Raw genomic sequence first — 16,861 nt, 5'->3', positions numbered from 1 at the left:
TCTACTAAAAATGGTAATTTTGACTTTTTAAAAGTTACAGCTTCTCTTTCTGTTTCTTGTCTTACTACATTGACTAGAATGCTAAAAAGTAATGATACTGGGCGCTCTTGTTTTGTTCTTAATTTTAATGAAAATGTCTCCAAATTTTCAGTGTTGAAAAAGTCAGCTGTAATTAAATCCTAGTGGTCAGCAGAGAACATGGAGCATAGCAAACGATCAACATACATTTCTTGCATAAATACTATTACAAAAATAATGATATCTACTTACTTTTTAGAAGATGGTTTTGGCCTGATATATTTTTCTATCACAATTAGTAATACTGTTCATTAATGGTTAAAAAAACTAACCTTATATTGAAGAAAATCACTATGTCATAAATCTGACAATTATCTGAAAAAGAAAATTAGGGAGGGAAGTATTGCTCTGAGACGATAAAAGTTAAAGCAAATGGGTCTCAGAGGCTTAGAGAAGTTGTGAGAGCATGTGATTCGTATTAATATCACGGGAATTTAAATTCCCTCAAATACTTGAAAACAAGGCACCTGGCTGAGCGTGAATGTGGACCTAGAAAAGAATCAGATTCTCTCTTTTCTACGAAGTAGTGCAGTCCACATGAAAATATTTATTCCCAGCACCTATTTCATTAAAAGCATGCGACGTACAAAGAACTGACATAAGTGCCCAAACAGCGACAACGTGAAACAATCATGGAACCTATTTTAACAGAGGACAAATTAACTGTCAGTGGCTATAGAATGCTCCAATACGCCTCACTCAAGAGACTGCAAAATAAATGATCAAGGGCAATTTGATTAAATACGCAGCTTTCAAAATAGTGCTGATAAAGTCAAAGTAACACAGAAAAATGTCTATTTTGGAGACATTACTGGACGTTTTTGAGGCTTAATTTCTTCTTCTTCTTTTTTTTTTTTTAATAAAAGGCACTATTTTGTTTTTTAATTTTTATTTTTATTTATTTTATTTTTTTCCCCCAAAGCCCCAGTAGATAGTTGTATGTCATAGCTGCACATCCTTCTAGTTGCCGTATGTGGGATGTGGCCTCAGCATGGCTGGACCAGCGGTGAGTCGGTGTGCACCCGGGAACCGAACCCGGGCCACCAGCAGCAGAGCGCGCGCACCCAACCGCCAAGCCACGGGGCCAGCCCTTAATTTCTTCTTCTATAGGATGACGATAACACATATTCATAAGATGGTTGTGAAAAATAAGAGAATGTGAATAAAATAGCTAGCAAAGAGACTGGTACATGGTAGGCACAGAAATGATAGATATTATTTATATTATCAACTACATAATATGCTATACGTAAAAAAGCAGAAAACTGGATGTGTGCTATGATTTCTTCTAATAAGAATTATGTGTACAGACTAGACAGGACAGAAAAAGAAAAAGAACAAAGAAAAACAAAGAAATACGGCTGTTTTAGGATAACTGACTCGTGGGTTAACTTGTATCTCTTTCTAAAATCTCATTTATTTGTGCAATAAACACAGTATCTGAAGTGACTCTTAAGCACTGCCTTCCACAGATCAGTGAAAATAAACTTGAGAGAAACTGCCATTTTTTTTTACTACACTTTGTTTTATTCTGTCTTTTTCCTCAGTGAAAAAGAAAGTAACATCTTTTAATACCTCTATCCCTTCCCCAGTGAGCAGGGGTGAAAAGGTCCAATATTTTCCAGGTACCATATAGTTAGTGACAATTCCATATAGACGCTACTAACCAAACATCACAGGATTTTAAAGGGCAAAATTCAAATGTGACTAAACATAAGAATATCTCTTTCCCTTTTGTCTCTGAAAGCGATGTTTCTCTCTCGTTGAATTAGGTGACTTGAGCTCTTGCTGTGAGTCACTGTGTCAAGCAGCTGCAGTCTCCTTATCAGACATAGAGTCACTGTCCTTGAAAAAGTAGATGGAATAACCTGTTCTCAGATGAGAACAGCTTTACTGTTAAATTTCTCTGTGGCTGCTGAAAGTATCTTAAATGGATACAAATATCTCAAATTGAGGCACATCTCCTGAAATCTGCATTTTCCTACAGGCATTGACAGTAGCTTATTTTACCTTCAGATATTTGTGAATATGATATAGACATTAATGCATATAAAAGTACTTTATGAAGAGAAAATAATTACCAACATGTATAATTGATAGCAGTAATATTAATCACTATACTCCTATCTTCCATGCAAGTTGATGAGCTGTTAGACTGGTTCTAAGGGAGTCATATGATGACACCTGATTTAAAGGTGAAAAGTAACCGTGCAATTCCTTTCATGAACACAATAAAGTCAGACTGAACTGTCTCTGTGTGCAGAGCTTCAAAACACAAAACAAAAAACCAAAAATCCCTACTTCAATAGATCTATAGAAATATAAAAAGGCGACAGAGTTGATCTCTAGAACACTAGACTCCTGTCTGTTAAAGTTACTCCTTTTATAAGGCTTCAGGTGGCCAATGCTGCCTGTTATGTCCACTGGATCTAACCAAGATCTCCGGTGAAGGAAAGTCAAATTCTTAGAAGATCAAAAAGTCATAAACTGTTGGGCTAGCTGTTGGATATAATCATAAGCTTTAGACTACCCCACCGATCTAAGCAGTATTTAGACCAGAGCCTGGCACACAGTAAGTACTCAATAAACAGTATTATTACTATTAATTATAGTAATTTATTATTATTATTAGACAAAGAAACTATAATCAGAACATAAATTATGATCATGTACATTTCTGAGTATTTATGGGTTTTATTAAATAGAAAATATAAAATTGTGGAAATAGCACTAAAGTTTAAATATTAAAAGTAGGGTAGCTACTTTCTGGTAGATGTTCCCATTTGTCTGGCAGAGAACTAAAGAACAAACGTAGCTATCGAGAGAATTTTAGCAGTACTTGATCTTGCACTGCCTGTAATAAAGGCAAAAAGTGTTGTTGAGACAGCCTGAAGGTTCAAACAACCTTCCTTAGCCCATGCAAAGGGGAGAACATCTACCATAGGAAGAGTGTCCTGATGAGGAATAAAAATGAGAGATTGAATTCTTGCCTGCCTTTGCCTCCAGGTCTGGTGATGAGCACAAACTTTTAGTCTCTGCTTCTCTCCTAAGGCATTTTTGGAAAATGAGTGCCTATTCGTGAATTGCTCAAGAACAAATGGTTCTCAATTGCCATAAAAAGTCTCTCCTAGGGCGTAGCAAACACACCCTTAGGATGAAGGGAACCCAATGAAAGAACGATAATTTACGTTCCCAAGGGATTTCTAGATGTCTGGAAGTCGTACATGTGGGCACATGAAATAAACATGTGTAAACATACAGAAGAGGCTAGCAACTGCAATTCTGAGCCATGTTTTACAACATTCTACTTATTTTATTATATCTCTAACCACAGAAATTATACAATAAAACATCCCATAATCATTCCCCGTAAGTGCTGTTGTAACTTCAACACATAATACATATTTTCATATGGCTAAATATAATATTTTATGGAACATTTTTAAAATGAGACATACGATAGGGGAAAATACTTTATGTTAAAATAAGTGGAGGAAAGATTTTGTCTTACAAATTTTTTCTCTAGGACAAATAACTAATCAGGCCATATGAGCCCCTATGAATACATGAATGTTTGCTTTAAAGAGCTGCTATTGAAGCTGATTTTTTAAGGCCCAACTTTGTTTTTTAGTTAAAATTGATGAAGTATTAATAGAATAATTCATGGAGCTGCAAATCTTTTCACTGCGGTGTATCATTCAGTGTATGCCACTTAATAGTTCTATGATCATTTAAAAATACCTCCCTGAGCCTTAGCGTTTTTGTATGTAAAAATAAGGTAATAATATCTAACCTATTGGGTTACTTTGAGAATAATATAACATAATATAACATATAACAGTACATAATACAATATAATACACATAGAGACAAACACACCTTTGTAGGTATCTAACACTGAGTTAACGCTGAGCTACTATGATGGCTACTAGTATTGGTAGTTCACGATTATACATCATCCTGCCACATTTCAGCACTGAGATACTGTATAGATTTCTTAACCACTCCGAGACTATTTCCTCACGCGTTGAATGGAGTGATAAGATCACCTATGTCAGAGGTTATTATGAGGTTTAAAGATCCCCCCCCCAAAGCCCCAGCAGATAGTTGTATGTCATAGTTGCACATCCTTCTAGTTGCTGTATGTGGGACGCGGCCTCAGCATGGCCGGAGAAGCGGTGCATCGGTGCGCGCCCGGGATCCGAACCCGGGCCGCCAGCAGCAGAGTGCGCGCACTTAACTGCTAAGCCACGGGGCCGGCCCTATGAGGTTTAAATGATATGATACACAAAGTCTAATGTTCAGTCCACAGAAGGACCTAAAAAACACAAAAACCAATAGCACATGTAGCATCTTCTCAGCTTAAGTGAAAAGGGATTTTTGCTGTAATATTCAGAGTTTTTATTTTCACTCTTTTTTATTCCAGTTAGAAGTTATCCAAAGAGACATCTGCACAGCAGAAGAAAACGGTGGCCACTGTGTTATGAGGCCTCCTATACATTCTATATACAGGATATCTATATATCCTCCAAAACAAAAAGAACAAGAATAACTGAAACTACATAAAATCCATACATTCAGCAAAATTATAGGCCAAGACTGTCCAAACTTCAAAATATCGTATGTATGAAAGAAACAACATCAAATGATCTCTCACATTCCACGTAAATGTTTCACATATTCTAAAAGTAGATATAAAATTGAAATAAACAAAAACAGGGCAAACCATACAAACAGAAATAAAATGAACCTAACTGTACTATAAGTGAATAAGATAACCACACTGAAGGTGGTGTGTGTGTGTGTGTGTGTGTGTGTGTGAGAGAGAGAGAAAGTGAGAGAGAAGTAACCTTGAAAAAGAACATTTTTGAGTACTATTACTCTAAGGCCAAAGACAAAAAGAGCTCTACACAAATATTCTAGCTAGTAAGTGGGTTGGAATTTCCAAAACTACTTTATGTGTAGGCACCCAAGTCTTGGTTTCTAAATACCATTCTTTATTAAAAGAATCAATGCTCCTTGAAGTCAATGGCTGAATACAGAGTTGGGCAGGAAAAGAGCAAGAGAAGTCTCGAACATCTTGTGGTTCAAACAATGATGGGTATATGTCAAAAGGATACAGGAGAAAAGTTGAAGGGAACTCCCAATGGGCAAATCTGGGTTAATTTAAGCAAACAATAAAAATGATGATAGTAATGGATTACAACCATAGAACAAAATGAGAATCCCTGAGCTTGTAGTGATATAAATAAATAAATGAATAAATACATATAAGGGAAGAGAATAAATGATAGAAAAAATACCATTTGGCAAACAACACAGTGATAATTATCTCAGGCAATAATCATCAATGCTAAAATCATCAATGCTAAAATGAGCAGGTGAAAGTATGGTGAGAAACAGAATGCTTACACAATCTCAAAGTACCTCCCCACAGATATTTATTAATTACAAAGGGGAAAATGATCATTCAAGGGAGAAGAAATATGGTTGACACCACCTCAATCAAGTGATCAAAGTTAACACTACCAGTAATAGAACAAATCAACACTGTATATCTCTTGATATAATGCACTGAGAAGGACACAACAACACTTCTGTGGTATTCTTACCAAAAATGCAAAACTTGAATACATGAACAAAAATCAGACAATGTCAAATTCAGTGACATTTTATAAAATAATTGGCCAGTGCTTTTTAAAAAATGTCAAGGTCATAAAAGGAAGAAAAAAAAAAAAAAGAATGAAGGAACTGTTCCAGATTACGGGGACGAAGGAGACATGACAATTAAGTGCAACATGTGACCTGGATTGGATACTGACCAGAAAAAAGACATTAGTGGGACAACTGACAAAATCTGAATTATCTGTAAACTAGATAATGGTATTGTATCAATGTTAGTTGTGGTTATCTGAGATGTTAGTATTTGATGAATCTGCATAAAGAGCATATAGAATTCTCTGTAGAATTTATGCAATTTTTTTTAAACTTGAAATTATTTCGAGGCCAGCCCGGTGGCACAGCGGTTAAGTGTGCGCGCTCCTCTGCAGCGGCCCAGGGTTTGCAGGTTTGGATCCCGGGGCGCGCACCGATGCACCGCTTGTCAAGCCAGCCATAAAGTGGAGGAAGATGGGCATGGATGTTAGCCCAGGGCCAGTCTTCCTCAGCAAAAAGAGGAGGATTGGTGACAATGTTAGCTCAGGGCTAACCTTCCTCATAAAAAAATAAATAAATAAAAATAAACTTGAAATTATTTCAAAATGAAAAATTAAAAAAAGAGAAGTTATCCCCAGCTACCTCATATTCCCAACCATGTCCTACATTCAAACACTTGTATTTTTCCTGCCTTCCCCCCAACCCCTTTTCCTTCAACTTTTCTCTCTAATCCACGAAAAGAATGAAGAGACAACACCGTTATGCAACATGTTAGGAGCATGACGGCCGAGGTTATCACACCTCTAAGCAAAAGGCACTTGGATATGATCTATTCCACTACAAACAAAGCCTACTTGGGCCTGAGCTGACCATGGGAGAAGGGTGCCCTAGGATGGAGTCGAACCAGTCGCCATCCAGTGATATTTACTACACTGAAGTGTACTTCCTAGGAAGTGGTTGCTGTTAAGTAAGATACATAGAAAGCTACAAAGTACGTCTGCTTGTGTGAAGGGGATAAACAGAGCCTCCCCCCATCTCATCACACCCCTCCAAAACAAGTATCGTTCAGCATTAAAACATACTACTGGCAGCCCTGAACTTAGTGTCTTTCTCCACAAAACTGGTTTCTCCTCCTGTATCTCCCTAGCTAGTTAAGGAGCACCACTTCCTCCCTAGTAACTTAAGCAAAAATCAGAGGGGCACCAAACTTGTTTCCAACCCCCCACATCTAAAGCTGTCACCAAGTCCACTGGTATTAACTCCTTCAGCTCTCTTTCCTACCCTCTTTTATCATCACAGATGGTACCAAGTTTAGGCAACATGACCATTGCCTTTGTCCCCTAACTGGTACCCCTCCAGTCCACTGTTCATGCACAGATCACAAGGCTTCTCCTAAAACACAGATCTGATCACACTGCTTCTCGGCATCACGTGGCCTTAGCAACATCAAGGTTAAACCCAATAGGAAACTGGGGGCTCTCCACAGTCTGGCCTGCTCCTTTCCAGTTTCATCTCCTGGTAACTCTTGCCTTCACACCATACACCCAGCTGTGCTGAACTCAGTTCAAGCATCACTTCCTTAGAGCAGTCTTTCCTCACTGCCTCCGACTACATGCCCTCCCTCACACCCTACGCACTGTGCAGACTTCTACCACCTAAGCATTTAGAGCATTTACTTCTTTGTTTACATATCTATGTTCTCCACCCGATTGGACTCTACACACCAACAGGGTCCATTCATCTGGACTGGAGTGAGAGCTTTACATGTATTATCCTATTTAACCCTCACAACATTTATATATTATTTCCATTCTATAGATGAGGAAATGGAGGTTTTGAGAGGTTTAGTAACTTCTCCAAGGTCACAGAGCTAGTGAGTGGTGAAACTGGGATCTGAATGCAGGTCTGTGTGGTGAAGAGCCCAAACACTTGACTACTAATTGCTTTGTCTCTTTTTCTATCCCCAGAGTGTAGCACGGTGAATGGTGCATAATCTATGCTTGAAGAATCATTGATGAATATTTCACACAACATTCTGTTCAAACAACAGTTATTATTAGGCATAGCATTTTTCAGAATGTTTTAATTGAGCAGCAGTTAATATATACAGTGCTATGTACTGAAACAGTGAAAAATGCTAAGAGATGAAGCAATGCTTTCTGTTCTCTGATTCAAACTCCTGTTTTCTCAGGTCTAATCACATTCAATCTACGTAAAGTCACAGTAGAAAGAAGAAAAGACCAGCAGATGGGAAGAGGTGTGGTATAGGGCCAAGAAGACAGGCTTTGGGATCAGACAGAACTGAGTTTGAACTCCAGTTCTATCATTCACAAGCTGTGTAACCTTAAATAGGCATGTGATCTCATGTAAAACAGAGAATGGTAACTACTTTGCAAGGCTGTTCTAAAGATTAAATGCAGTAATGTGTACTCAGTACACATTCCACAGTCCCCTTTTCTTCCCCCAGTGATGCCAGGGACGAGAGGGTAAATCTTTAAAGGAAAGAACCCATTATTCATAAAGAGATACCTCAAGGTCTTCAAATATTTGCAGAGCCCAGTAATAGGGATGCTCTCTCAACTTTAATCAACTTAGGAAAAAAGGCACATTGAGCTTTAACATTTCAGATTTCTTGCTCCTATCTGGACAGACATGCTTGTGACTTGTTTGCTTCCACATGAGAAGCAACTGGCTGGTCAGAAATCACTGTCAACAAAGTACAGCAAATTCATATAAAACAATACCAAACCATAAGCACCAGACCACTCTGTAAGGAAGCCTTTCCATTATTCCAAGCAAATCACTTTGCATATAAGGGGGAAACAGCCTCGTCTAATCCTTCATCATTCATGGCAAGAACATCAGAGTGAAAGACAAGAGTCCTGGCCTTGCCATTTTAAAGGTGACCTTGGACAAGTTTTTAAAGTTTTAATATTCATTTATTCAAAAAATATTTACTGAGTGTAAGATCCCTGTTCTCATGGAATTTACATTCTAATGGAAGAAGAAAGACATCATATAATAAACAGATAGACAGATAGATAGAAGGATAGGTAAGAAGAAATTAGCAGATAGTGGTAAGTGATTAGAAGAGAATGAAAATGTTCATAAAATAGGTGGTGACTGACTGGCTAATTTAGGATGTAATCATTTTGGAAAAGTTGACATTTAAGCTAAAATCTAAGGAAGTAACTTCTCCTTTCTGTAACATCCATCCATATCTTTTTCTATAAGATGCAACTGCCAAACTCGGATGCTTTTGAAAGTCTCCTCCAGCTCTAGGAACCTGTGATTTCATGGCTATTAGGGATATATTATACGTGTGTGTGCAAATATATTTTCATCATCAAATATTATCCTATATTTGGTTGAGCAAATCATTTATGGCAGTGAGTCTTAGCTTTAAAGACATTTAAGGTAACAGTAAATTCTTTCTAAGAAACTAAATATAGCTTTGCATACTGAACTTCTTCTACTGTTCTTTGAGCTCTGACAAAGAAGTACATATTTTGTTAACGTTTTTTGGAAAATGAAGCCAAACTGGCCTCTTATCAGAAGGGTTCATATGTCCTTGATGTTTCAAAATAGGTAAAACACATGAATTTGTAATGAGATTAGAAGTTGTCAAACTAATTCTTTCTGGTGATCACTTAGAACTACAAATTCAGACAGACTGAAATTTTAAAAGGTGAAACTCTAAGCCACATGTTCTTTTTTTACATAAAAACAGAAAAAAAACCTGAGGTGATGGGGTATGGAATTTTTCAATGAAACATCAGTATTTTGACCCATATTTTTCATGCACCAGTTAACCAGAAAATTATAAAACCTGAAAAACTCAGATAAATTGCACCAAGGGAATTAACACAATACATTCAGCCCTTCCCTCCATCCCCCCTTCCATGCTGGGGCATATTTCTGGAATGGAAAAGGCAGCCTCTCAAGCTGTTGAAAAATGAGGGCCTCTGCATTTTTAATTCTGTTAACTAATCATTAGAAAACTAGAAATTGCTGTCTCTCTGAGAACCAGTGAGGTAGCAGGCTCCAAAGACTCGGTGTTTAATTTTGCAGGAGCTGGCTGGTTTCCCAGTAACACATTGATTTGTGGGGCCACTACTTTGGGCACCTCGAGGATAATTAAATATTAAGTCCCTCTTTGATGTATGCAAAGTCTGCCTAAGAGGATTACCAGACACAGCAATGGTAGCAGTCCCACATTTTCTGGTAATTGAACATTGCAATATCATTATCTATTCTTATCTTTACTCTATAAGAATCTGTCTCTATCCTTAATATTTCCTTTGAGAATGGAGAAGGGGATAGGCAGAAATGAAAATGAGAGCTCATGCAATCAACATTTTGGGGTCTTCTAGGTGTTTAGGATACGGAGATAAAGAAGATCAATTAATGTGTGTGGAGGAAATGACCGATGAGGCAAGCAAACCATCCTTTATCTCCTCTAGTTCAGGGTTCCACTTTACATGCCAAGTCGCCAAGGCTCACAGTTTAAGAATCTTCTCCAAGATTATAAAACAACAGTGGAGGAAGGGTGGAGACGCCTACATATGATTTGTCCACTGGCGCCCTGATCTTTCTACTGCTCTAGTGAAAGGTAACATAGCTTTTTACAAACAATAATGGAGACGATCTCAAATTTATACTATGGGCAGAGTTCTATAACATTCCAGAAATTATTGCTGTTTCCATTCTGAAGCCATAATTTGTCTGCATTCATTTTCCATGTAGCAAGCAGTTATTTACAATTATAAGACAGAGTTCCCCACCACATTCGCTTGCCATTCAAAATAGACTTGAATCAGCAATGCCAGGCTGACACAGAATACTTAATTTTTAAAGGAGGAAGAGGAGACATTCACTGATTTAATTTATTTTTGGAGAAGACTATAAATGAATAGCATAATTAAGCTACTAGGGTAGTTTTCTTATTTCTATACCAAATACTTTAAGAAACTCAGATCATTAACTTCCAAGAACAGGGAAACTGTTCTTATACTGGGAAAAATGAAAGAGGGGGAAAATAAAGAGTGAGGGGGACATGATATGACTTTTACTAGTTAAGAGTTAAGACACATCTGGGAGAGATGTTTCTAGAGTGCCTGGAAGAGTCTGCACCACCAGTGGAAACAGTGGTGAATGAGGAGCTACATGTGGACCTTGCAAACGGGAGAAAACAGTTGGCACTCGGTGAAATAAAGTCAAGCCAGTTTAGAAAAGTGCATGGAAAAGGAATCTGAACAAAGATTAAGCTGCCTTAAATCCCGGTTTTGGAAAAAGTGCAGCTATAAAGAAATTAAAATCTCAGAAATATCCAGAAATCACATAAAAGTTCCAACTTGTTTTTTGAGTAATTGTAACACTGAAAAAAGCTCAAAAGAAGAAACAGTGGTTATATTTATATTATATCTGAAGCATTTAGGCCCAAATATCAAAGTGTACATTCTAGTCTTTCAACACGACAGATAAGATGGATGTTTTCCCCTTTTTCAGAATGTGAAGTTCCATGACGTGACCTAATTTAGAGCTGACCTCAGCAATGCTACATGAACCTTCATGTTTGCTGAAAACCTCTAACATCTACTATGCCAGGTACCTGGAGTGTATTTTATAGCCTATTGTATTTGTATTCACAGACTGCTCTTTAGAAAGGCTGTTAGTGGTCTCTTGATGTAATTTAAGGCAAAACGTTGACACTAAGTATGTTGGTCAGGTCATAGTGCTTCAGAGGGAGTATTATTCAGATATTAGTAACTTTTAATACAATTCATTTCAGCAATTTGGCAAGATTAGAGAATCTTTATATGTCTATCTTTTTTGAATCTCAAATTCTCTAACTATGAAGAATAGATAATAATATTTACCCATTTATCTTATAGAGGGAAATAAGAATATATAAGATAATAATTATGAAGATGCTCTGAGATGAGTCTCAAGATATTCTTATTTGCTTCATTTTAAAAAAAGGAATTCATTGTTATTTAAATGTGTAATAAGGATATAAATACAAATTATAAAACAAAACTTTAAAATGAGAAGGTAAATCGAGTTGGAGTCAGACTGCCAGGAAATTCTTTTTTTGCAAATTAGATTATCTGGGAAGTCTTATTTTCTAACTTTTATTTTAGATGCTCTATTCTGCATGCTAAAGCACTTGATTGAGGTTACTGACTCTTAGATACTATGTCTTTAGGAGGCATCAGTATAGAATTTAAGCCAAACTTCAACAGCCACCACATTTCTTTCATTTAGGAATTATCATTCCTATTTATTCAATCAACAAGCATTTAAGCTCTGAGTATATGCACAGCATACTTAGAGGGATTCAAAAGACGATAAGTACATCCTCCCGGGCTTCCAAGTTTTCATGGTAGTGGGGAGACAAAACTTTTAATAATAATAATAATAATAAAATAATTAAAGCTCAAATGTGTGGAATTCAAGATTCAACATTCAATTATGTTTGAAATGATCAGGAAAGGTTTCAGAGAGAAGATGGACTGGAAATGGATGGTATGGAGAAACTAAGATCCTGTGTGTCTGCTATGTTACGTCTACCCAGGTACAGAAGAGAGGGTATTTGAGTGCCTGGGCAGAGCATGAAAGAAATGAATTAGCTAAACTGCACACTGCATTTCCATTTAGATCTGTATTTCTCCAGAGAAGGGTAAGCCACCATAATTAACTGATACTGTGAAAAATCCTAACTATATCCTATGAAGAGAGAAGTGATACACACGGTAAGTAAGTGAGACATCATCTACTATGCATATGCATATTCAAACACATGGAAAAACAAAAACAAACTCTGGTGCACATATTTAACTACTAAATAGCTGGACTGATGAAGATATTGGAACATTTCCATTAGCAAGCTGATTATTCACTTGAAAGTAGTTTAAAGTAATCAAGAAATGACCTCTCATTATTGTTAATAGGGAAAATATTCAACAAGTGAGATGCTCCCTTACCTGTCTCTGGGGCCAAGTGGCTTTGAGAATGGCTTCTGTTCTAAAGAACACGAGGAGCTTGCCATCCTCCTCATTCAGGTGAAATGACTGTTCCAAGATCTGCAGCACATCAATGCGGGGCCTCACGGGCAAGGCGTCATCAGCACAGAAAGGCCGCAGCCACTCCAGTAGGTCCTCAGAGGAAACCAGCTCTTCCCTGCAGGCCAAAACCAAGGGTTAGGGAGAAACTCCTAAGTCTCTTCTTCTTCCAGTAATCAGATGTGGTGATTGACCTAAACACTTGTTTGATGGGTGACTTTATTTTTTTCCTATTGAGAGGAAAAACTTAGGTTTTAAATGGCTTATAGCAATCCATATTAGGTATTTTAAAACTATGTAAAATGAATGTAATTTTAAAACACTATCATAGTAAAATGAGTTATATAAAGCAGATAAAAAATAATCACTTATCAAGATGTTCTTAGCTACTCTATTTCTTACACAAGTTTAATAAGTAGTCTGGCTTATAGTGCCAGGCATCACTCTAGTAATTTTATATAAACTATTACTAGTTGCCAATAACTATGCAAAGTAGATATTATAAACTCCATTTTACTTAAAAATTATTTTCTACTTTTACTGAGATATAATTGACATATAACATTGTATTAGTTTAAGGCATACAACATAATGATTTGATATATGTATATATTGTAAAATGATTAACACAAGTTTAGTTAACATCCACCACCTGCCACAGTTAAAAATTTTTTTTTTCTTGAGAACTGTTAAGATCTACTTTCTTAGTAACTTTCAGATATGCTCTCCAGTATTGTTAACTACAGTCACCATGCTGTGCGTGTAAATCCCATCTTATAGATGAGGAAATAGGCTTCACAGAAGTGATAAGATATGCTCACAAACATCTATAATAGTGTAATATGACCCCAAAGCCCATGTTCTTTCTACCACTCTTCTCTGTGATAGATTTTCAACATGGAGTTAAGAGTATCAAATTTTGTACTACCCCAAAGATAAAATACAAATGCTTGGTTATTAAAGAAAGGTGAAGTCTAAAAGGTTTCAGAGAAGAGAACATTGTGTACAACTTTCTATCCAGTATTAGAGTCTCTTCTCTTGTCATCTCAAATAGACCATCTCAGGAAAACAACTTATTTGATGATGTCGTCAATGAATTACCATCGGTAACTGTTAAGTTCCTCATTTAGAAGCCTCACTCCCAAAAGGCCCTGGAGATCCAAGCTAAAGCACTGAATTATACAGGTTTTGTTGTAACCAGATCCTTATGAGGTTTCCAGAAATAAACCATCTAGACCAAATTCCATGCCTTAACAAGACCAAAGAAATTTTTTAAAACTTCTGAGAAGAATAAAATTCTACAATATCACTGAGTATACCTTTTAGTATGCAATCCATAATATACCTACCAACACAATTTTATGGCAATTTAAATTAAAAAACAGAATTCATTATTTACACTTAGGAAAAAAAGAAATTACAAAATGTTGTGGACAACTGGCTGAAGCATTTCCTAAATTTACAAAGTCATTTGTTAGTTTTACCTATCAGTGTCCTTTCTAATGAGTATCAGAAATGGCAAAATTGGGGTATAAAAAAGTAGAATGCCACAAATATTTCCTAGACATATACTATGTGCAAAGTAAATATACTATATTATATAGCAGAAAGAGCATTTTTTGGGAATCTGATGGGCCCGTGAATCCTCGCCTCATCCTTTCCTAACAACTCTGGACAAAAATCATGAATGTCATAGATAAAAGGGAACCCTCATACACTGCTGGTAGGAATGCAAACTGGTGCAGCCACTACGGAAAACAGTATGGAGATTTCTCAAAAAATTAAAAATAGAAATACCATTCAATCCAGCTATCCCACTACTGGGTATTTATCCAAAGAACATGAAATCAACAATACAAAGAGATTTATACACCCCTATGTTCACTGCAGCATTATTCACAATAGCCAAGATGTGGAAGCAACCCAAGTCCCTACCAACTTATAGATGGATAAAGAAGATGTGGTGTGTGTGTGTATATACACACACACACACACACACACATACACACACATATACACATACACACAATGGAATACTACTCAGCCATAAAAAAAGACAAAATCATCCCATTTGCCACAACATGGATGGGCCTTGAGGGTATTATGTTAAGCAAAATAAGCCAGAGAGAGAAAGACAAATACCATATGATTTCACTCATACGTGGAAGATAAACACAGGGATAAAGAGAATAGATTAGTGGTTACCAGAGGGGAACAGAGTGTGGGGTGGGTGAAAGGGGTAAAGCGGCACATATGTATGGTGACGGGAAAAATAAAACCATGAATGTCATCATTCCCATTTTATAGTTAAGTAGACAAAGGTCCTGAAAGTGTGTCTCTTGGAGTTTGTGAAACCAAGATAATGTATATAAAGCACCTTGCATGGTACGTGGCACAGAGGAAGTACTTAATAAATAGTAACCATCACCATCATAATCATCATCATCATTATCAGCATCATCAAAGCACTAGTTTGTGCCTGATGATACAGAGATGAAAAATTACGTGGTCTCTGCTTCAAAGAACTAATAACACAATGGAACAGAAAGACTTTAAAAGTGACTATTCTCCAAATTGCTAACATAATATAAATTTGAACCATCATTTTGGAGGAAGAGTGAGTTGAATCAGAGAAGGCTTCACAGAGGACATGGCATCTGAGCAGGATCATAAAGGATAAATGGGATGTATATAAATAAAAGGTGGGAAAATATAATCCAGACAAAGAGAACAGCAAGAAAAAAAGGCCAAAGATTTCAAAGGACATAGCGTGTTCAGGGAGAGATGAAAGCACAGATGTGTGGCTGGTAAGTTAGAGGGAAGAACTAAGGTAGGACAGGTCTCCTCACGTGGATGGCCGAGAGTTTGCACACAAGGCTGAAAAGGAGGTGCACCTTCATGCTTTGAAAGCACAGGATTTACAGTTGTCAGACCCAGATCCAGTTCCCAGATTTCCCACTTCTTGACAGTGTTTCATTGACCAAGAAGTCACATAACCATTCTGAGCCTCAGTTTCCTAATTTGTAAATTGGAGATGAATAACAAGCCCTTACTCATGGAGTTGTTGAGAATTAAACAAATACATAAAATAAAAGAATACACTTAAAGCACATAACACATTATCTGGCGTACAACTAAGTACTTCAATTAACAGCAATCATTAATATTGAGGACATTTGGTCTTATTTGTATGGAATGGGAATGATGGAGGATTTCTGAGCAGTGAAACATCATAATCATGTGAGCGATTACCAAAATGTGCAGGCTGGGGCAGGCTGAGGCCTGTTTGGTGAGGCCTGCAGTGGTCGAATTAAGTATAATTCGGGAGGAAAAGAGTTTAAGGCACATTTTTGGCCTTGAGTCTAAGCCAATTTCACATATTTTCACACAGCCAGCTTCAAATATGAAGCTGATTTTTTGACCCTGTCACCCAAGCCCCAGGTGGGGGATGAGTATGACGAGCTAACCCAGAAAGAAGCTGGAGTCATGAAGACCAACTGGAAGTTATAACAATAACCCAAGACCTGAAAATGGTGAACAAGAACGAAAGCAATATTAATAATAATAGAAACTTATGAAAGCTTACTATGTGCCATGAATTATATCACTTCACCATAACTATCTTTTTCTTGTATTCTGTTATTTCCAATTTGTAGATGAGGAAACAACCACAGAGGGGTTTAATAACGTGTCCAAGCTCCACAGCAGTGGAGCCCACATTTGAACTTGGACTATCTTACTGCCTTGTCAATTACTACACGATGCTACTGAACCAAATGGGGGCGTATGCCAGGACACTGTGGCAGCAGATCCAAATTATTCAGATACTGATGTGATATAGAGAGATTATTATTATAATGTTTTCCAAGGCATTAAATTGAGTTAGATTCCTTTGACATTAGAACTTACTGTGCAGTTGATGAAATGTGACATTTTGGAGGAATCTGCTCTAACTCTTGGTTGATAGTCCAAAGACATAATAAAATTATGAGAAATTCCTAAAACAGAAACACTCTGTTCTTCTAGAAGCATCATGTTTTAGATGAGCTTCACTCTATATCCAT

At 37.0% G+C, this 16,861-nt stretch overlaps 1 protein-coding gene across 1 annotated transcript in view; it reads right to left on the bottom strand.

The window, feature by feature from the left end:
- The window catches only part of NBAS (NBAS subunit of NRZ tethering complex), a 328,999-nt gene that overhangs the window by 28,376 nt on the left and 283,762 nt on the right, over nucleotides 1-16,861 (bottom strand). The window contains exon 48 of the mRNA XM_058551762.1: nucleotides 12,720-12,915. Within this exon, the coding sequence (XP_058407745.1) occupies nucleotides 12,720-12,915 (196 nt within the window). The remainder of the gene's footprint in view (nucleotides 1-12,719; nucleotides 12,916-16,861) is intronic.

Source organism: Diceros bicornis, chromosome 12 (genome assembly GCF_020826845.1).
Source record: "Diceros bicornis minor isolate mBicDic1 chromosome 12, mDicBic1.mat.cur, whole genome shotgun sequence".
Lineage (NCBI taxonomy): Eukaryota > Metazoa > Chordata > Mammalia > Perissodactyla > Rhinocerotidae > Diceros > Diceros bicornis.
The sequence above is the reverse complement of the archived record's forward strand: the minus strand, read 5'-3'. Positions and strand labels throughout refer to the sequence as shown.